The 23011-nt window shown below is 43.1% G+C and overlaps 1 protein-coding gene across 8 annotated transcripts in view; it reads left to right on the top strand.

Annotated features, from left to right (window-relative positions):
• The window catches only part of LOC147120372 (cytoplasmic dynein 1 intermediate chain 2-like), a 125777-nt gene that overhangs the window by 28822 nt on the left and 73944 nt on the right, over positions 1–23011 (top strand). For 4 of the 8 annotated variants that reach the window (XM_085986206.1, XM_085986205.1, XM_085986210.1 and 1 more), the window contains exons 2-4: positions 3169–3292; positions 6703–6814; positions 16311–16449. In XM_085986206.1, coding sequence (XP_085842332.1) covers positions 3179–3292; positions 6703–6814; positions 16311–16449 — 365 coding nt within the window. In that variant the 5' untranslated portion in view covers positions 3169–3178. The remainder of the gene's footprint in view (positions 1–3168; positions 3293–6702; positions 6815–16310; positions 16450–23011) is intronic. The other 4 variants (XM_085986208.1, XM_085986207.1, XM_085986212.1 and 1 more) reach the window with 1 other exon arrangement.

The following is a 23011-nucleotide window of genomic DNA, read 5'->3' as shown; positions in this document are numbered from 1 at the left end:
TACTGTTCTCTCATGCCCTCCCTATGATCCTTCGTGTCAGAGGACTGAATTATGAGGAAAGATGGGAGAAACTTTGGCTCTTTAGGTTTAAAAGGAGAGTACTGAGAGGGGACCTCATAAGAGGTATATAGAATATTAAAAGAAATCTGATATACTATGTCAAGTTAAATGGTCACAGTGGGACAACAGGGTACTGATTCAAACTGACAAAGGCAAATTTACAACTGCTGTCAAGAATTCTACTTGCAGAGAGTGATGGACATATGAACTGAACTTCCAGGTGCTGTACTGGAGACAAAAACCTCAATCATTTAAGAAACAGTTAAGATGCTGTAATGGTGACTATAGATTTACTGGATGGATGAGCTAAGGTGGGCAGAATGGCTTTCCTCATCGGTATTTATTTTATGAACTTGTGAACATGAAAAGAGGGAGTTGCTATTTAACAGTAAGTTTTATTAAAGTGAGGTATGCATTTATGTTATAGCCTTCAACTAATAGAAAAGTAAAACGTAAGCAAGAACACCATTTTATAAATACCTTGCTTAAGGTTCTGTATATTTTTAAGAGGCTTGATAGCATTTCAGCTATTTGAAACTTTTGAGGTCTGATGCTGAAATGTTTGGAAATGTTATCATAATTTCATTTTCACCTGATGGAAACTGGCCTAAGAATTGACATTTCTATGTACTGCTGAGAATCCAAATTCTTAACAAATACGATAGGGTTAAATGATGGGTATGGAAGTTGCTGATAAGTAAAACCTTTTTTAAAAAAAAAAAAAAAAAAAAAAATATTGTGGATGCTCATTCCTGTATTTGAAGCTGTTAGAAGAGTATGTAGCAAGGCCAGATGGAGTTTGAAAATGGATTAAGTTAATTGCTTCAAGACCCTTATTACATTACATTTAGTGCCTTACAATAGTGTTGTGTTGGAGAAGATGTTTAAGCACTAATTTGGAACTCACTTACAAGGCACAAATGGTTTTGTAACATTAACTACCACAACTGTTTCTCAAATAAATGCTATGGCTCTTTGTACACAAATAGTTAAAAAAAATTCTCATTTGGTGTATATGGCCAAATCCACTTGTGAATAATGCAGCTGATAAATGAATACTTTTGTTAATCCATAACCTTTTCAAGGCTACTGTACATACCATTGCTCCTAATTTATAACTTTAGTAGTAAATTTCTGTACGTGCTTTTTGTTTCAGCTTCCTTGTTGTGTTTAAACCCGTCATCTTTTAAAAAAAATTCATTTATGGGATGTGGGCAGATAGTTAGGGATTGCCCATCCCTAATTGAGAAGGTGGTAGTGAACCGTCTTCTTGAACTGCTGTAGTCCGTGTGTTTGGAGGTACTCCCACAGTGCTGTTAGGTAAGGAGTTCCAGGATTTTGACCCAGCGACGATGAAGGATCGGCGATGTACTTCTAAGTCAGGATGGTGTGTGACTTGGAGGGGAACTTGGAGGTGGTGTTATTCCCATGCACCTGCTGCCCTTGTCCTTCTAGGTGGAAGAGGCAGCGGGTTTGGGAGGTGCTGCCGAAGAAGGCGAGTTGCTGCAGTGTAGATGGTGTACACAGCAGCCACGGTACACCGGTGGTGGAGAGAGTGAATGTTTAAGGCGGTGGATGGGGTGCCAATCAAGTGGGCTGCTTTGTCCTGGATGGTGTTGAGCTTCTTGAGTGTTGTCGAAGCTGCACTCATCCAGGCAAGTGGAGAGTATTTCATCACACTCCTTACTTGTGCCTTGTAGATGGTGGAAAGGCTTTGGGGAGTCAGGAGGTGAGACACTCGCCGCAGAATACCCAGCCTCTGACCTGCTCTTGTTGCCACAGTATTTGTGTGGCTGGTCCAGTTAAGTTTCTGGTCAATGGTGACCCCCAGGATGTTGATGGTGGGGGATTCGGCGATGGTAATGCTGTTGAATGTCAAGGGGAGGTGGCTAGACTCTCGCTTGTTGGAGATATTCATTGTCTGGCACTTCTGTGGCGCAAATATTACCTGCCACTTATTAGCCTAAGCCTGAACTTCGTCCAGGTCTTGTTGCGTGCGGGCATGGACTGCTTCATTATCTGAGGAGTTGTGAATGGCGCTGAACACTCTGCAGTCATCAGCGAACATCCCCATTTCTGACCTTATGTTGGAGGGAAGGTCATTGATGAAGCAGCTGAAGATGGTTTGGCCTAGGACTCCTGTAGCGATGTCCTGGGGCTGTGATGATTGATCTTCAACCACCACAACCATCTTCCTTTGTGCTAGGTATGACTCCAGCCAGTGGAGCGTTTTCCCCCCGATTCCCATTGACTTCAGTTTTACTAGGGCTCTTTGATGCCACACTCGGTCAAATGCTGCCTTGATGTCAGTAGCAGTCACTCTCACCTCTGGAATTCAGCTCCTTTGTCTATGTTTGGACCAAGGCTGTAATGAGGTCGGGAGCCGAGTGGTCTGGAACCCAAACTGGGCATCAGTGAGCAGGTTATTGGTGAGTAAGTGCCGCTTGATAGCACTGTCGATGACACCTTCCATCACTTTGATGATGATCGAGAGTAGACTGATGGAGCGGTAATTGGCCGGGTTGGATTTGTTTTACTTTTTGTGGACAAGACATACCTGGGCAGTTTTCCACATCGTCGGATGGATGCCAGTGTTGTAGCTGTACTGGAACAGCTCGGCTAGAAGCATGGCTAGTTCTGGAGCACAAGTCTTCAGCACGATAGCCGGGATGTTGTCAGGGCCCATAGCCTTTGCTGTATTCAGTGCGCTCAGCCGTTTATTGATATCACGTGGAGTGAATCGAATTGGCTAAAGACTGGCTTCTGTGATGGTGGGGACCTCAGGAGTAAGCCAATATGGATCATCCACTCGGCACTTCTGACTACTTTGAAAACTGCAGAAATAATTCCTAAAATTAAAGGTAGTATATGAAACATTTTACAGTTGCAAGATTTTCCACTGTAATATGCATTCGACAGTTCTTCCGAATATCTCTCTGTAAATTTCTGAAAATGTAGCAATTATACATACTAGCTGTTGCTTCTATGGTTTTCCATGATTTACCTAATGCAGCAAGTTCATAATGCCATATTTTTTTGAATTTGGAAGACAAAGGGTTTATTTATAAAGCTATTATGCTGATCTCTTTTCTGATTGTTTGTAAACAGGACTACAATCATGTCAGATAAAGATAAAAGTGAGCTTAAAGCAGAATTAGAGCGTAAAAAGCAGCGCCTGGCTCAAATCAGAGAGGAAAAGAAAAGGAAAGAAGAGGAGAGAAAGAAAAAGGAAGTAAGTCATAAACTGTAACCTGTATATGTGCATTCTCCATGGATATATTCTCTCTCTACATATGCAACATGAATTGTTTCACTTATATATATATTGTTTTATCCTGTGAATTAACAAAAATCTGTGCTACAACCAAATTAAATGGTACTTTTTAGGAGGCTTTAAAGTGGAGAATACACAGCTGGTACCTATTCTATAAGTATATCTAGTGAATTCCAAACAGATTTTTGTTTAAGAAATGGGTGTAAAAAGTGGATCAAATTCTGTATTTGAAAAGATTTAGTATTAGGAAATTGAAAATAGACTTCAGATGAAGAAGTATGTAATGGTGCTATGATGCTGTGGGGTTCCACAGAAATCACAGAAACCCCACAGTGCAGATAGAGGCCATTTCGGCCCATCGAGCCTGCACCGACACATATCCCACCCTATCCCCGTAACCCCGCGTATTTAATCCCCCTAACACTAAAGGTCAATTTATCATAGCCAATCAACCTAACCCGCACATCTTTGGACTGTGGGAGGAAACAGGAGCACCCGGAGAAAACCCACGCAAACACGGGGAGAATGTGCAAACTCCACACAGACAGTCGCCCGAGGCCGGATTCGAACCCGGGTCCCTGGCGCTGTGAGGCAACAGTGCTAACCACTATGCCACCGTTTTGTCTGATTAATATTTGTTTTTTAACACTAGAATGGTGGACAAACAACTGATTGCTGATTCAACATTTGGTACGCTGTAAGATACCACATAAGGCAAAAAAGTAGTTCCTTTGAAAGTCATTGACATATTGTGATCGATACCAGCTAGCTCTTATAATTATTTGACTATAAATTGAAACTGCACTGAGAATATATTCTTTCTACAAAGATGGGTTTCTTGAGGGGGAAAATATTAACGCAATATTAATGTAGTCAGCTTGATTCTAAACTTCCCTTACCTTTTATTGTTGAACATGAGGATGTTTATGGAGTCTCCTCCTCCTGTTAGTTGCCTGGTTGTCCTCCATGGTTCTTGACTGGATGTGGACTTGACTTGACTGGAAGCTGCAGAGCTTCTCTGTGATCCACCAATTATGGGACTGTTTTAGCGCTGTAAATAGCCTGCTGCTTTTGGTGTTTAACATGCAAGTAGCCCTGTGTAGTAGCTTCACTAGGTCCGTACCTCATTCTAAGGTATTCCTGGAGCTGCTCCTGGCATGTGGTAGGTTGGTGAGGATGAGGGCAAGTAGGTTATCTCCTTGTGTTGGTTCTCTCCACCTGATGCAGGTCCAGTCTAGCAGCTATGTCCTTTAGCTCAACCACCTTGGTCAGTGGTGGTACTACCAAGCTACTCTTGTTGGTGCACAGTGAAATCACCCCCTGACCTGTAATTTCCTTTCTCTTTTGTTGAACAGGGTTAGACCAAATTACAAAAGTCTGCAGTTATTTGAAGTACTTCATCTGTTTACATTGGTGTATAGTGCACGCAAAGTCTACACTGCATATAAAATTGATTATACATTTGTCCACTTACTGTGGGCGCAGACCATGACTACTTGGTTATTTTGAAGATTATCACTTTTGCCTGCACTGATCTTCCACCCAAAATGTTTATGATTCATTTATATGCAACAACATATAATATATACCAAATTAAGATACCATATAATGCAGTGCATGTGTTGCACTTTTGTGCAGGTTTTTATAGCCTGCAAACCCTAGCGCGTGCAAGTTAAGCACCTGCATAACTGGTATTTTACTGATCAGCTGCAGGCATAGCAGTTTATAAAGTAAATAAACAATATAACTATTGAAAGTATGAGCTCGACTTCTGAATCCAATACACTTTCTACTAGCTGATCATAAAGCAACAATACTAACAGTCATAGAGAATATCTAGAGTATTTTAGCTTTCACACTGATGAAACTGGCTGTGGGGATGATACAAAATTAAATATATCCAAAATAATATAGTTGAGGGAGGATTACAATGAATAATTCAGTTGAAGGGTTCTGATGAGTTAAGCTGCGGCTTCAAACTTTCAGTGGTGAAACTTGAGATGTTCCTGCATGTAATTCCCTACGACACATCTAGTATTTTTTAAATATTACAATTGACCTTCTGGACAAAGTAGGGAAAATCAGGTGAGTTCCTACTTTCTAAAGATTATTATTTGATGATCCCTGCTAGAAAGTGCTATGTAAAGAATGGATTGGGGTTGGCTGTGATGCTCCTCACAGTTAACTAACAACTCGGCTTACACATGAAGAATGAGCACCTTGATGAGGTACCAGAGGGCTGATGGCACCTGTAGAACTGTACTTCAGCAGCTCATGTGGGAAAGTAAGCTCTGAGGAGGGCGCACCGAGGCTGCAAAGGGATATAGACAGGTTAAGTGAGTGGGCAAGAACATGGCAGATAGAATGTAACGTGGGGAAGTGTGAAGTTAGCCACTTTGGTAGGGAAAGTAGAAGAGCAGAATATTTTTTAAATGGTGAGAGAATGGGAAGTATTTGTATTCAGAGGGACCTGGGTGTCCTCATACATGAATCACAGCAAGTTAACATGCAGGTACAGCAAGCAATTAGGAAAGCAAATGGTATGTTGGCCTTTATTACATTGCATTTTTATAATAGGCTACTCAGACGAAGCTTTAAAACTCTGGGAATTTGTTATATAAAGTAGTTAATTTACTTCAAGATGTACCAATGTACAGTGCTTGGGCATTAAAGGGGTTGAAATATTAAACCTGTATGCTGGCAGGGGTACGCAGGCAGCTGGTAGATTTGGAAAGGGTTACACGATAAGTAAAGTTTGGAAACCTCTGCCTTAGAGGGAGTGCAACAAAGGTTCACTAGACTAATTCCTGGCACAAGGGGATTGTCCTATGAGGAGAGATTGAGTAGACTAAACTTATAATCCCTGGAGTTTAGAAGAATGAGATGTGATCTCAGTGAAACATATAAAATTCTTAGAGAGCTTGACGGGGTAGACGCTGGGAGGATGTTTCCCCTGGCTGGAGAGTCCAGAACTAGGGGTCAGCCATTTAGGACTGAGATGAGGAGAAATTTCTTCACTCAGAGGATGGTGAATTTTTGGAATTCTCTACCCCAGGGGGCAGTGGAGGCTCAGTCGTTGGGTATATTCAAGACAGAGGTAGATAGATTTTTGGATACTAAGGGATATGGGGATAGTGTGGGAAATTGAAGTTGAGGTAGAAGATCAGTCATGAGCAGGCTTGAATGGCCTTACTCATGCCCCTATTTCTTATGGTCTTCAGGAGAGATAGGAAGAAAATTGTTTTAAAAATCACTGATAACGTGGCTTGAAACAAGTCATGCACCAAATTTATTTTTAAATTATAATATATAATTGTAATTTGTGGTTTTATTTTAAAATATTGCATTCATAATTATTTCTATTTTAGGCTGATCAGAAAAAAGAATTGGTACAGAATGAAGAATCTGATATTGAGAAGAAACGAAGGGAAGCTGAAGCCTTGCTACAGAGCATGGGCATTACATCCGAGCCCTCTGTTGGTATGTATGTGGATTTAATTTATAAGGTATGTTTCTTTTTGTGTGTTCAGGAACACATTGCCTTTCTCTTTATGACTATTCCACTAAGTCAGTGCAGTTTTGTTTTGTTTCATGGAGGTCAATTCAAAATGAGACTTGAATGTGAGACAAATGGCGATGAAGCTTAAAAATTGCTACTTATTAATTACCTACAATGAGAGTAGTATAATTTGTTACATTTCACTAATTATATACCTTCCATGTACTTTATTCCTTGAGCAGTTGAGTGGTAAACATGAGAAACGATCTTTTAAATCATTGCAGTGTGTACCCAAGGTATGTTCATTTTATCTTCATTTTTACCTGATGTCAGATTTGTTTGACGCAGCTGTCTAAACATGTCAAATGTTTATCGGAGTGAAGGTTTAACAGATTCTAATTATTATTGGCTTACTGAAATATTGAGAACTGAACTTTATATTTTTATCATTTTATTTTATCCATTTCAATATCAGTATAATAAATTAGCAAATGTTAACGTTTCAGAATGCTGCTCTTATCAGATAGTGATACTGGGCTATCAGTAGATGGCAGTAGAGCATCATTCTGTTACTCTTACCTCTGGGACACAATATAATTATGAATAAAAATGCATTTAAATCAAGTAAATAAGTTCTTCTGGAAAATTTGATAAAATAAACAATGTTAAAAAAATCTTGTCACATGTAATTTAACTTTCTCAAATAGTGATTCATTGTGAGTTAAACCACAAATAGAGCACTTGTTCTAGCTGGAGACATTAATTGGGCCTGACAGTGTTACAGCTTCAGCTCTCTACTCGTTGCTACAAAAGCATAGAACGATATATAGCAGATCTCCTATGGTGTTGCTCATGGTGAGTTGGAGAATATGCTGTTCTATAACAATAGGATTATCAACAGTGCGACAGCAAAGTGTTACATTGACTGGAAATACAGGCTATATGGAAAACTTATAATATATTAACAAGTGGATCTCCTGTGATGCTCCATGCTAAGTCGGAGGATGTGATTTTTCTTTTAACTGTCTCTGTTATCTTCATGTTGCTGTTTCTTTGCCTGCTTCTCTTCTCCTTTAAGACATTCCCTAAAATCTACCTCTTTGACCAAGCTTTTGGTCACTTGTCCTAAATCATCTTATGTGGCTTGGTGCCAAATTTCATTTGATAATCGCTCCTGTGAAATGATGTGGGGTATTTTACTGCATTAAAGGCGCTATATAAATGCAAGTTGCTATATAAATGCAAGTTTTTGTTGTGCTTCTTTGTCTGTCTTCTCTTCTGTTTAACTGTGGGTACCTCTTTTTGACTTGTCTCTCTTTCCTTTTGGGCATGGGTAGTGTAGTGGGGACAAGAAGGGAGAAAGCTGCAAGCTGCATTTTTTGGTGGAGAAAATATAGGCTGCAGCCAACAGTGGCTTCCTTCTTGATCTTGTTTTCTCCCTTGACGTAATCCTGTCCTCTATCCATTCATCTTCCCACTACCCTCTTATCATCATAGCACCCCATGCTCCCATACTTCTTTCTCTTTAGACTACTTGCTGAGCCCATGTATCATCCCCATCTTCTCGCTTTCCTATGCTTCCACTTCCATGTAACCCTCTATGTATACCCTACTGATTTTCATTTGCTCTCCTTGTTGGCAGGAGTTAAGTCCTGCTCATAGTTGCCTCCAACCTCAAGACTCCATCTCTTGCACTCCTCCTCCACTTTAATGTCTTGCACGCCTTTCCACCTAATCCCTCCCCTTACCCCTCACCTCTGTTTTCCCTCTCCACGGCCCTACCTGATTATCCTCTCTTCCTATTGGTCAAAGGCCAGCTCATCAGTGCCCTCCTTTGCTCTCGCCCTGCATTCTTTTCTGCTCTCTGCATTTATGCAGTTCCCTCCTCTCATCCCCTGTATCCCCTCTTTCCCCAATCCCCCATCCCATCCCCGTATCACCTTCAGCCTACTTTACACTGGCTATCCCCAGTGACGACCTCCCCATACCTCCTATCTCCGTATGTGTAGTCCTATGCCTCCTATCGCACTCCCCCATTCCCACTATCCTCCTCAACCCTTACTATTCCCCCCACAATAGCATGAGCAAAGCTAGTTACCAGAGCTAAGCTAGTAACCCATAAATTGTTTTTAAAGTGTTCATTGTGCTACAAATGGAATATAGCTCTTAGTGCTTGAAAAACAAATTGCCTGCTCCAAGCTTGGTCCTGGGAACTGCTGAAGAAAGACAACAACCAGGGTTGAAACTAGTTGAGGGAGTCAAGTGGGGTGGAACGAAGTTGGGTAAGGGAGGAAAGGTAGCAAGCAGGACTGGTGCAGGGCTAGCACAAGGTGGACAATGAGCAGGACCAAGGAGGGAACAGGGTGAGCACAGAGACTGGGATGGTGAGGCTGGAACGACAACAACAACTTCCATTTATATAACACCTTTAAAGTAAGAAAATGTCCCAAAGTGCTTCACAGGAGTGTAATTGGACAAAAATTGACACTGAGCCAAAGGAGGAGACCTTTGGACAGGTGATGGGTTTTAAGGAGGAGAGAGAGGGGGAGAGGTGGTGAAATTAAGGGAGGGATTTCCAGTGCATAGAGCCTATATGGCTGAAGGCACAGCTGCCAATGGTGGGGCGAAGGGAGTGGCGGATGTATATGAGGCCAGAGTTGTAGGAATGCAGAGTTCTTGGCGGGTTGTAGGGCTGGAGGTGGTTACCAAAATAGGGAAGGGTGAGGCCATGAAGAGATTTGAATGGGAGAATGAGAATTTTAAATTCAAGGTGTTGGTGGATTGGGAGCCAGTACAGGCCAGTGAGCACACGAGTGCTTGATGAGCTGGACATGGTGTGGGTTAGGATATGGGCAGCAGAGTTTTGGATGATCTCAAGTTTACGGAGGTTGGAAAGATAGTAGGCTGGTCAGGAGAGCATTGGAGTAGTTGTGTTTGGAGTTAACAAAAGCATGGATGAGGGTTTCAGCAGCAGATAAACTGCGGCGGGGTGGAGACGGGCGATGTTACTGAGGTGGAAATAGGTGGTCTTTGTGATGGAGAGGCTATGGGGTCGGAAGCTCAGCTCAGATCATATAGGATGGCGTGATTGTAAACAGTCTAAGACAGCGGCCAGGGAGGGAAATGGAATCAGTGGCGAGTGATGGTTGTTTAAGACTAGGGCCGAAGTTAATGTCTTCGGTCTTCCCAAAGTTTAATTGAAGGAAATTGAGGCTTATCCAAGAGTGGATTTAGGGGAACGGTAGCATAGTGGCTATGTTACTGGACTAGTAATCCAGAGGCCTGGACAAATGATCCAGAGACGTGAGTTCAAATCCCACCACAGCAGCTGGGGAATTTAAATTCAGTTTAAATAAATCTGGAATAAGAAATAAGAAACAGGAGCAGGAGTAGGCCATTTGGCCCTTCGAGCCTGCTCCGCCATTCAATTAGATCAGCAACCGTGACCATGAAACTATTGGATTGTCGTAAAAACCCATCTGGTTCACTAATGTCTTTTAGGGAAGGAAATCTGCCATCCTTACCTGGCCTATGTGTGACTCCAGACCCACAGCAATGTGGTTGACTCTTAACTGCCCTCTGAAATGGCCACAAGGTTGTAAAAAACTGCTACGAATAACAATAAGAATAAAACCGGACGGACCACCCGACATCGACCTCGACACCGGCTACAGACATGACAATGGCACACCCAGCCCCGTCGACCCTGCAAACTGGGGACTTGTGCCAAAATTGGGAGAGCTGTCCCACAGACTAGTCAAGCAACAGCCTGACATAGTCATACTCACAGAATCATACCTTTATGTCCCTCCATCACCATCGGCAGGACAGACCCACCAGGGGTGACAGCACAGTGGTATACAGTTGGGAAGGAGTGGCCCTGGGAGTCCTCAACATTAACTCCAGACCCCATGAAGTCTCATGGCTTCAGGTCAAGCATGGGCAAGGAAACCTGCTGATTACCACCTACCACCCTCCCTCAGCTGATGAATCAGTACTCCTCCATGTTGAACATCACTTCGAAGAAGCACTGAGAGTATCAAGAACACAGAATATACTCTGGGTGGGGGACTTCAATGTCCATCACCAAGAGTGGCTCGATAGCACAACTACTGGCCGAGTCCTGAAGGACATAGCTGCCAGCCTGGGCCTGTGACAGGTGGTGAGGGAACCAACACGAGGGAAAAACCTACTTGACCTCGTCAGCACCAATCTACCCACCGCAGATGCATCTGTCCATGACCGCATTTATTACAGTGACCACCGCAGTCATTGTGGAGACGAAGTCCCGTCTTCGCACTGAGGACACCCTCCATCATGTTGTGTGGCACTACCACTGTGCTAAATGGGATAGATTCAGAACAGATCTCGCAGCTCAAAACTGGGCATTCATGAGGCGCTGTGGAACATCAGCAGCAGCAGAATTGTATTCCACCACAATCTGTAACCTCGTGGCCTGGAATATCCCTCCCTCTACCATTACCATGACGCCAGGGAACCAACGCTGGTTCAATCAGGAGAGTAGAAGAGCATGCCAGCAGCAGCACCAGACGTACCTAAAAATGTAGTGCCAACCTGGGGAAGCTGCAACACAGGACTACATGCATGCTAAAGAGTGGAAGCAGCATGCTATAGACAGGGCTAAGCGTTCCCACAATCAACGGATCAGATCAAAGCTCTGCAGTCCTGCCACATCCAGTCGTGAATGGTGGTGGACCATTAAACAACTAACGAGAGGACGAGGCGTCATGAATATCCCCATCCTCAATGGTGCAGCCCAGCACGTGAGTGCAAAAGACAAAGCTGAAGCGTTTACAACCAACCTAAGCCAGAAGTGCTGAGTGGATGATCCATATCGGCCTCCTCCTGAGGTCCCTACCACCACAGAAGCCAGTCTTCAGCCAATTCGACTCACTCCATGTGATATCAAGAAACTGCTGAGTGCACTGGATATAGCAAAGGCTGTGGGCCCCAACAACATCCCGGCTATCGTGCTGAAGACTTGTGCTCCAGAACTAGCCGCGCCTCTAGCCAAGCTGTTCCAGTAAAGCTATAACACTAGCATCTATCTGACAATGTGGAAAATTGCCCAGGTATGTCCTGTCCACAAAAAGCAGGACAAATCCAATCCGGCCAATTACCGCCCCATCAGTCTACTCTCAATCATCAGCAAAGTGATGAACGTGTCGTCGACAGTGCTACCAAGCAGTACTTACTCACCAATAACCTGCTCACTGATGCCCAGTTTGGGTTCCGCCAGGACCACTTGGCTCCAGACCTCATTACATGGACAAAAGAGCTGAATTCCTGAGGTGAGATGAGAGTGACTGCCCTTGACATCAAGGCAGCATTTGACCGAGTGTGGCATCAAGGAATCGTAGTAAATCTGAAGTCAATGGGAATCGGGGGGGGGCGGGGGACTCCCCACTGGCTGGAGTCATACCTAGCACAAAGGAAGGTGGTTGGAGGTCAGTCATCACAGTCCCAGGACATCACTGCAGGAGTTCCTCAGGGCAGTGTCCAAGGACCAACCATCTTCAATTGCTTTATCAATGACCTTCCCTCCGTCATAAGATCAGAAGTAGGGAAGTTTGCTGATTGCACAGTGTTCAGTGCCATTTGCAACTCCTCAGATAATGAAGCAGTCCATGCTTGCATGCAGCAAGACCTGGGCGACGTTCAGACTAGGGCTGATAAGTGACGGGTATCATTCGCGCTGCACAAGTGCCAGGCAATGACTATCTCCAACAAGCGAACGTCTAATCAGCACCCCTTGGTATTCAACGCCAAATCCCCCACCATCAACATCCTGGGCAGGTCGTCATTGACCAGAAACTTAACTGGACCAGCCACATAAATACTGTGGCAACAAGAGCAGGTCAGAGGCTGGGTATGCTGTGGCGAGTGTCTCGCCTCCTGACTCCCCAAAGCCTTTCCACCATCTACAAGACACAAGTAAGGAGTGTGATGGAATACTCTCCACTTGCCTGGATGAGTGCAGCGCCAACAACACTCAAGAAGCTCGACACCATCCAGGACAAAGCAGCCCGCTTGATTGGCACCCCAGTGACCACCTTAAACATTCACTCCCTCCACCACCTGCATACCGTGGCTGCAGTGTGTACCACCTACAAGCTGCACTGCAGCAACTCGGCAGCACCTTCCAAACCCGCGACCTCTACCACCTAGAAGGACAAGGGCAGCAGGCGCATGGGAACGCCATCACCTCCAAGTTCCCCTCCAAGTCACACACCATCCTGACTTGGAAGCATATCGCCGTTCCTTCATCATCGCTGGGTCAAAATCCTGGAACTCCCTCCCTAACAGCACTTTGAGAGTACCTTCGACACATGGACTGCAGTGCTTCAAGGCGGCAGCTCTCCACCACCTTCTCGAGGGCAACTAGGGATGGGCAATAAATGTTGGCCTTGTCAGCGACGCCCACATCCCATGAACAAATTTAAAAAAAAGTCAGACCAGCAGTTTGACAACTCATAAGTAATGGAGGGATCGAGAGAAGTGATGGTGAGGTAGAGCTGGGTGTCATCATTGTACATATGAAACCAGACTTCATGTCTATGGTTGATGTCGCCAAACGGCAGCATGTAGGTAAGGATTAGAAGGATAGATCCTCGAGTATGACGAGATAAGTAAGAATGGAACCAAGCTAGGGTAGTCCCACTCAGCTGGACAGCAGAGGAGAAGCGTTGGAGGATGATGGTGTGGTCAACTGCATCAAAGGAGATAGAGTGGTCGAGAAGCATGAGAAGGGATAGTGCACCCTATTCAGTCACAGAGGTTGTAATTTGCTACTTTGATTAGGGCCGTCACAGTGCTGTGGCAGGGACGGAAACCTAATTGTAGAGGTTCAAACGTGGAGTTGTGGGAAAGATGGGTATGGCTTTGGAAGACGACAACATGTTCAAGGACTTTGAAGAAAGGGAGTTTGGAGATGGGGTGGTAGTTGGCAAGGATAGAGGGGTCAAGAGCGTGGATCTTTTGAGGAGCGGAGTGATGATGACAGATTTGAAAGGGAGGGGTCAGTACCTGAGGAGAGGGAACTTTTTGCAATAGCAGCTAGCATGAGGTCAGGAAGGCAAATTGTGTGGTCAGCCGTTTGGTGGGAGTTGGGTCGAGAGAGCACAAAGTGGGTCTTGTGGATAAGATGAGCTTGGAGAGGGCATGAGGAGAGATAGAGGAACTAGAGACTGATGAGTTCAGAGCTAGGGCAGGGGGGAACCTTGAGGGAAGTTTTGTTTGGGCAAGGGAGAAATGTGGCAGAGGTAGCTGAACTGATGGTCTCACTCTTAGAAGTCCATGAGCTCCTAGCACATTGTTGGAAGGGACAGGAAGAGTGGCTTAAGAAGACGGTTGGTAGTGGAGAAAAAAAGCCTGGGGTTATCTTTGCATTCCAGGATGATATTCGAGTAGTGAGCAGTTTTGGCAGAGAAGAGCAGGGCCTTATCGTGCTTTGTGGTTCAGCCAGATCTGGTAATGAATGGCTAAACCAGTTGTGTGCCATATACGTTAAGTCTGCGTCACTTGGACTTAAGGGAGTTGAGATGGGGGCTGTACCGGGAGAACTACCGGGGTCGGAGAGTGTAAAGGTTTTACTAGTGACACGGGCATCAAAGATGAGGATATGATTTGAGAAGATCAATAGCTGCAGAAATATTGTGGAACAGCCCCTCTCCAGAATTCCTGGACCCCAATACTGCACTTTGAATGCACTTAGATCTTCCCCAATGCTGTCAGACCCTAGGGCCCCTTCCCAGTCCTCCCTGATCCCAGGACTCTTCTTTCAGTGATCCCAGATCCCAAGAAAGCTCATAGAGTTCTGGAGATCCCAGGACCCCAATTAATGTTCCCAGATTCTGGGACTTGCCTCCTCAGTGCTGTGAGATCACAGGACTCTTATCCCTGATCCCAGGATCTGACCAAGTGTTCCCAGAACCCCTCTCTGCAGTGCATCTAGACCACAAATCTCCCTCCCAGTGCTCCTAGAACCCTGTTCAAAGTACCCTATCCCAGTAGTGCCAGACCCCAGTTTGTCCCATTGCTAATACATCCAGTAATACTGCTCAGCATGACACCCCTGTTCTTGGGGAAAAGAATCCTCTTAATGTTCCCAGATACTGGGACTTAACTTTCCAGTACTCAGACTTAGCATGAGCAAAGCCTTGGAACTTCATTTAGTATTGCAGATATATCTGAGCTCAGTCAAAATGAATGATTTTGATTTTCAAGTGGCCAACTTAGTAAAGAAAAACAATCTAGTTTTTATTTGGAGTAAGACAGGTTTGGCTGAATCTTGCTTAGATATACAAGTATTTAAAATCAGCATTGAAGGTTCATATCCATTCACAAAGGGGCAGAGCAGTAAACATGCTTCCAGGCCTTCGCTACCAATGCTATTAATCAAAAGTTACAATATGTAATGAATTGATCTTAATTTCTTTTGCTTATCTTTTTATTTTGTTAAATTATGCTGGATAAATTTTAAAAAGTAAAGCAAAATGTAGATGAAATTCATAAAATGTATTTTTGTCCATAGATTTTCATAGAAGACATTCATAATCTGTAACTGTGCCATAAATGTAGTCTCAAGTGCTCAGTACATTATTTTCTGGCCTGGAAATAACACTACTGATATCACAGAACTCCAGGCCACTAGAGTTCATCATACGACATTAGTGTGGCAATGTATATCTATAAGTAATTTGTGTATTTCCTGATGTAATTTCATGAATTATTTTTGCATGTGCCATCACAAACAATTTCTGTAATATGCGAATTGTTCTTGATGTTGAAGATACAATTTTCTGTGAATTGTTCTATTATACCGCCTTTTACTTCCATTATTCATCAATTTGTAAACAAAACATTATTGCATTTGTAGTACCTGTTGTCTTTCAATACCCCTAATTGCCGAAGGCATGTTAACCTAATAAAATAGACATTATCCCTTTTCTCTGACCTTCGTATGACACATTGGATTTTAGAAAGGAAACTTTACACACTTCATGAACAGGTGTGTGTAATATATGCACTGTATTTATTTTCCTGAATTGGCAAAGAGATGTGTTATCTGGTCTGGATGTAATTTTTTTTAATGTTAAGTAGAACAAAATGCTTTAGGATTCAGTAAAAATACTGTGTAATAGTTTTTGGTTCATGACGATCTATATAAGTCAGCAAAAGGGATTGTGTGTATTGGGCCCATTGAACAACCAGCAGGATGCCACTATTTCACATTCTAGGAAAGCATGACTAAAGTACACAGATGATTCCAAATCTGTTTCATCCACAGACTGAATGCATACATTGTAAAGTGCATGGAAATTCAGCATGGAATTTAACTTTGCCTTTCCTTTCTCTCTTTTAAATTTCATTTCATTCATGTATTTTTCTTTAATGCCATCACCTTTGTTTTATTCAATACTTCATGTTAAATTAATTTTGAAACATCATTACCAGTGCATCCACTACGGGTAGTAACAGCGGATACCTGTCTGTTTCACTATTTAGTCCCTCCTACATCTCCTCCCTCAAAATCGGTGAGTACACCAAGTGAGGCTGGAAGCCAGGATTCTGCTGATTGCACTCTTGGGGCAAGGTATGACCACTTATCATATTTATGTTTTATTCTATTTTCTCCAGTGCCTCTACATTTCTGCTGTGTGCATGAATTTTATCATTCCATTGTCCCAAAAGTATAATGTAAATGTTGCAGTTTGATGTCTAAATGTTGCAGTTTGATGTGTAGGTACGCTTTCTCATGAAATGTGTATTTCTGCCCTTTTTCCTCCCTGTATAGTTTTCAGAGGCTACATGTGTGATTTGCAGGTGGTTGTAAATGCCATTCTTCAGCCAGCTGCTGGCTGGTACATGATGCTAGCCTGGTGACAACTTTCCCTTTTTTGTGTTTTCTTTTCTTTTCCTCCTCACCTATAGTGAGGTGCACTGCCTTTGCTTGACATCATCCTGCAGTGATGGGGCTGAGATTAGAATCATGGTGAAGCGGGAACTAAAAATGTGTTTCATTCCATGTGGATAATTCTTCACTTATATTTTCATTTAAAAGGAGCTTTAATTGCATATTACCCATTAATGTTCAGTCTATCATTATCACACGGAAGCAAATGTAAGCACAGTGGGATGAACCTTTTTGTTACCAAAATAAAACATTCCACATTCTGTCATCTGCATGTTGCCTTTGACCTCCTTCCTTCTCCTGATAGTTTTTGAATGCTATTTTTAAATCGCTCGAGTGGGAATGATGAATAAGACTCTTATGTGGTGCACATTGATATATTGCTTTGTAGGTAAAGGGGATTTTTCTATGAAGTGCGCATTCCTGTTCACTTAAGAATACCCCACGCACCAAATTGCTTGTTTGTGATTTACATGCAAATAAAATGTTATGACGTAGATATGTTATGCTTGTATGTGGTCTCCTGTCTCTGCGCCCTAGGAAGTCCCAGGAGCTGTGCAATTTTACTAGTTAATTTTTCCCCAGCTAAAAAGGTTGTGTTCTCGTCTTCACATTGCGCCACTTGTTATTGAATTAGAATGATTTTTTTCAGCCTCTCCACGGAAGTAGGTTAGATTAGATTGTCCTTGTAGTCTTTCATAGTTTGCAGATGTATTCTGTTTCTAATCTGGACACTCTATTTTTAATCCTGTGAATTAGATAGTTGGTACTGTGACAAACCTCAAGAGAATATCGACACAAATAATGCAGTCCTTATTAGGTCATGCATAACAATATACAGTAGGATCATGACCTCTGCCAGATCACACTCTCTAACTCCTCACCAGAATCTAAGCAGAAGTGGCCCATTCTGTAGCGGGTACATTTCTGGTGTGGATCCATCATAAGGATGGTAGAGAGCTTTGCATGAAGGATTCAAATGCTGAACACATCAATTTGTACTCTGTGGTTCAATACAAGCTGTGCTTGTTGGGTTGGATGGGAAGTGGAGTGGAGGAAGACGGTGAGAAGTTTGCCCAAGGCTGATTTCAGTTCAGAAGCATTCAATGTGTGGGACACTCGGTGCCTTATAAATACACTCCAGCGGGAAGAAGTAGAATTCTTCCTCTAGATCTCGCACTGACAGCAGTCAGCAACTTTAAAAGTATTTGATATGCTCATTCCACTGTGAGCTAGGTCACAAGTGTAAGTTACCTGGTCTCATTGTAAAATAGACTGAGATTATAGGATCTATCACTACCCTCCTATCCTCCCTTAATCTCCCTCCATGTAAACTCCCCAACCCATATTCACTGTCACCCCCTCGACCTTGCCATCTCTCGTGGCCTTGCTACTCCCATCGTGTCAATTGCCGATAAGGCCATCTCTGACCACTTCCTCTTATTGCTCTCCACACACATTCCTTCCCCCCCCCCCCCCCCCCCCCCAAACCCTACTTCCTTCTGTGTCCACCCCTGGAAAAAAAAAAAATCTCTTACAACTGCACTTACGAAATCCTAACAGTCCAGTCTTTGGCCCTCCATTCACCACAACATTTCTACAGCTACTGATGTGGTCAACCACACCCTCCCCACCACCTTTGATGCCCTAGTCCCTATTAAAACAATTACTCTCTCTCACCCTGGCCGTTCTCCCTGGAACGGCCCTCATCTTCGCTCCCTTAAGTCCAAGGGATGCAGATATGGCAGACAACTGGCTGAGCCATTCACCGCCAGATCTGGCTGGACCACATAAAGCATTATCGGGTCCTGCTCTCCTCGGCCAAATCTGCTGACTATTTCAGAATCATTCTGGAATCGAAAGATAAACCCCAGCTTCTATTCTCTCCTGCTAGCCGTCGTCTTAAACCTCTCTCCCCTGTCTCCTCCACCGTCCCTCCGACAACAAATGTGAGAAAATCACTGACTTATTTGTCTCCAAGATTGAGACCATCCGTTCAGCTGCACCTTTCACTTCCTTTCTTTCCCCTAGCCAACCGGGCCAAACTTCCTCTAAGGTTCTCCCCTGCCGTTGTCCTAAACTTGCATCTTTCTTCAGTTTCTCTCTGATCTACCCATATGACCTCTCCGCGTTCATCTTGTCCATGAGACCCACTTCCTACTCCCTCGACCCTATTCCCACCAAACTGCTGACCACCCAACTTCCTTTTCTGGCTCCCATGTTAGCTGACATTGTTAACGGTTCTCTCTCCTCAGGTACTGTCCCCCTCTCCCTCAAATCTGCCATCATCACCCCTCTCAAAAAACCAACCCTTGACCCATCCATCCTTGCAAACTACCGCCCCATCTTCAGTCTCCCTTTTCTCTCAAGTCCTTGAATGTGTTGTCTCCGCCCAAATCCGTGCCCATCTTTCCCACAACTCCATATTTGAATCCCTCCGATCAGGTTTCTGCCCCGCCACAGTACCAAAACGGCTCTCGTCAAAATCACAAATGACATCCTTTGTGACTGACAAAGGTAAACTATCCCTCCTCGTCCTTCTCTAATTGTCTGCAACCTTCGACACGGTTGACCACTCTATCCATCTCCAATGCCTATCCACTGTCGTCCAGCTGGGTGGGACAGCACTCGCCTGGTTCCATTCTTATCTATCTAATCGTAACCAGAGAATCACCTGCAATGACTTCTCTTCCTGCTCACGCATTGTTGCCTCTGGTGTCCCCCAAGGATCTATCCTTGGCCCCTCCTATTTCTCATCTACATGCTGCCCCTTGGCAACATCATGCGGAAACACAGCGTCAGTTGCCACATGTACACTGACAACACCCAGCTCTACCTCACCACCACTTCTCTCGACCCCTCTGATTGTCAGACTGCTTGTCTGACGAGGAGAAATTTTCTCCAATTAAATATTGGGAAGACCAAAGCCATTGTCTTTGGTCCCCGCCACAAACTCCATTCCCCAGCCACTGACTCCTTCCCTCTCCCTAACATCTGTCTGAGGCTGAACCTCACTGTTCGCAACCTTGGTGTCATATTTGATCCTGAAATGAGCTTCCGACCACATATCCACGCCATAACTAAGACTGCCTATTTCCACCTCCATAACATTGCCCTTCTCCACCCCACCTCAGCTCATCCACTGCTGAATCCCTCATCCATGCCTTTGTTACCTCTAGATCTATGTTTCTATGTTTCTATTTGACTCTTCCAACGCACTCCTGCCTGGCCTCCCATGTTCTACCCCACGTAAACTTGAGGTCATCCAAAACTCGGCTGCCTGTGTCCTAACTCGCACCAAGTCCCGTTCACCCATCACCCCTGTGCTTGCTGACCTACATTGGCTCCTGGTTAAGCAATGCCTTGATTTAAAAATTCTCATCCTTGTTTTCAAATCTCTCCATGGCCTCGCCCTTCCCTATCTCTAGTCTCCTCCATCCCTACAACACCCCCTACCCCCCGAGATATCTGCGCTCCTCTAATTCTGCCCTCTTGAGCATCCCTGATTATAATCACTCAACCATTGGTGGCCATGCCTTCTGTTGCCTCAGCCCTAAGCTCTGGAATTCCCTCCCTAAACCTCGCCGCCTCTCTACCTCTCTTTCCTCCTTTAAGACACGCCTTAAAACCTACCTCTTTGACCAAGCTTTTGGTCATCTGCCCTAATTTCTCCTTATTTGGTTTGGTGTCAAATTTTTGTCTTAATACTCCTGTGAAGCGCCTTGGACTACGTTAAAGGTGCTATATAAATACAAGTAGTTGCTATCAGTAGTAGATTTTCATTACATAGATGCGTGTAGAACTGTAAAGTGCTATGTGTTAAGTATAATACAATTTTCAAAGTCTCGACACATCTAGTTATTTGGTTCTTGTAGTTCAAAGACCCAAGGCAAACTGATGACAAAGCAGCTGATAGTTAGGTGGATGGTTGGCTGCATTCTACATTGCTACCATATTGCAGGGAAGAAGCCTAGGGGCAGGTTAAAGGTTCTTCTGTTCATTCCAAGGTTACTTCCTGGGCATCTCAATCAAATTTTGAATTATAGTATTAACAAGGCTGCCACACAGAATAGTCCTGACATAATTAGTAAGCAGTGCTGTTTAGATTTGACTGCTGCATACAACAATGTACAGATTTGTCCTGGCTACGGTTGTTATGGCTTCTCTTCAGGGGCTTTCGCCTCCTGAATTGCATTACATTGTAATCTTGTGCTGTATGGTGGATGCTTAAGTAAAGAAGAGAGACAGATCTGTGTTTTTAAAATGATAAGCATCCATCCACATCACAGTCTTATCGAACCATTCCCTCAGGCCCTGCAGAGCCTTAGGTTTTTGAGGTTTTATTGTAAATTGAGCATTTACTAATTAGTACATTCAGTTTAGCCTTCGGTCAAAATAAACTGGTGACAATGATGCAAGGCACAGGGCTGCATAGCATGTGGGAGTTGCAGATCACAATGCAGCATCGCATTTCTACAATGTTGTGATTGGTTTATTCCAGAATTAATTGAGCTATGTTTTACTTCTATAGCATGTGGAGGATTTGTGTATTTTATGAAGATGATTTTACATTAGATTATTTTTTGGTCCCGCTGATATTGAAATGTACTATAAAGGCGTTGTGGTAAACATCAACAGACCTTCAAGATTCTTCACACCTGGCAATAGTATTCCCCTTCCTGAGCTTGCCACTAAAAAAAAAAAAAAAAAGATATGATACTCTGTAAAATAAGTAATGTAAATGTGCCATAAAGTTTTGAAGCTGTTTTGTTGTAAATGAGTTTAAACATACCAGAAACTCTCTTAAAATTAGTTCAGTCAACAGCAGCACTTTATTAAGATCATATGATGACTTTTATGTTAAAAGTATCATTGATTTAGAAGTGCTAATTTGTGATAAATGTAGGACAATTTGCACATCCTTGAAAATAAAGTTCCAGTTGATCCTCTGTGCTATGTTCTGCCCAATTAATAATATCATAAACATTCATGGAAATACAATAATAAGAGCTAATAGATTTCTCAGATTCTGGTCTACAGAGAAAATTTAAAATGCCCACTAGAAGTCAAACTAGAAATATTTTAATTAGTCAGACAGTGCTAAAACCTTTTGAAGTGTATTGTTAACTTGCATCCTGTTTCAGTCACACAGTATTATGCAATTATTTAGTTAACTTTAATGGAAAAGCCTTGTTCCTCATTAGTTCTAGTGAATACTTTTGCTTTAAAAATCGGGTGAGAAGCTTGGCAAGGGTGCAAAAACAGAAATTTTTGCTAAAGCCTAGGGCTGTAGTTAACCTATAATTACATCTGTCACATCTTGGCAACTGTTGACTTTTTTTTAATATCCCAGTGGAGCTGCAAAGATACTTCTTACCTGTGGGGTTATATGTTAACTCAGTTCCTGTACAAATGTTAAAATTTCCTGTATGCTTATTGCATTTTTTTTTAATGGAAGCAGTCGGTTAGTGCACTACAAGACAAGAATGCACATTTAGGCTGGAACTGAACATGAATTGATATACTTGTTAGTACAGTATATTTTAAATGCACAATTTTTTTCAGCTCAAGTACAAAGCATTCAAAAGAGTTTTAGCAACTGTTAATATAAGAACTATAACCCAAATTGTGACTGACTTTGTGTTTTAAACAAAACCAGATGTTTATTCTACAGGAAACTTTGGTTTAGCTCGAGCCACCGGCAAAAATCAGGAGCCGTTTCGTTAGGTTTTTTTTCTTTTCGTTGCTTTTTTTTCACCAGTCAGGCTCTGCAAGGTCTCGCTGAAGCTGTTGCTAAGCTACAGAGACGCTTGCAAGGTACAGCCGACTGTTTAGAAGCTGTTGCTAAGCAACAGGGTTTGTTGCCAGATACGGAGCTCAAAATCTCCGTATGTTTCAACATTAGCGCTGGTTTGTCCGGCAGTTTTGATGGGACGGCAACAGCTCGGTCCCGTCGGTGCCGGGTAGCACAAAGTTTCCTGTATTCCATAAATTCAAGAGTCCAGAGTATATATAGTTGGATAACTACAACACTATTTTAAAATGTGAAATATAAAACTAGCTATATTTAACAAACTAGAAATGAGGAACCCATATTGGTTCCAGGCAGAATAAAAGTACTTGAAAGTTATGCATTAACTGACTATATACATAAAGATTTTTATGGGGAGTTTTTTTCTGGGTCTGACCTAGGCGTACTAGGTTGCCTGAGCACAGTGAATATTGGAAAAGTAGAAGGGTTGGA

The sequence above is a fragment of the Somniosus microcephalus genome, chromosome 4 (assembly GCF_052327205.1).
Source record: "Somniosus microcephalus isolate GS21.2 chromosome 4, FLI_Smic_1.0, whole genome shotgun sequence".
Taxonomy (NCBI): Eukaryota; Metazoa; Chordata; class Chondrichthyes; order Squaliformes; family Somniosidae; genus Somniosus; species Somniosus microcephalus.
Note: the sequence above shows the minus strand (reverse complement) of the source record. Positions and strands in the feature narration are given on the sequence as shown.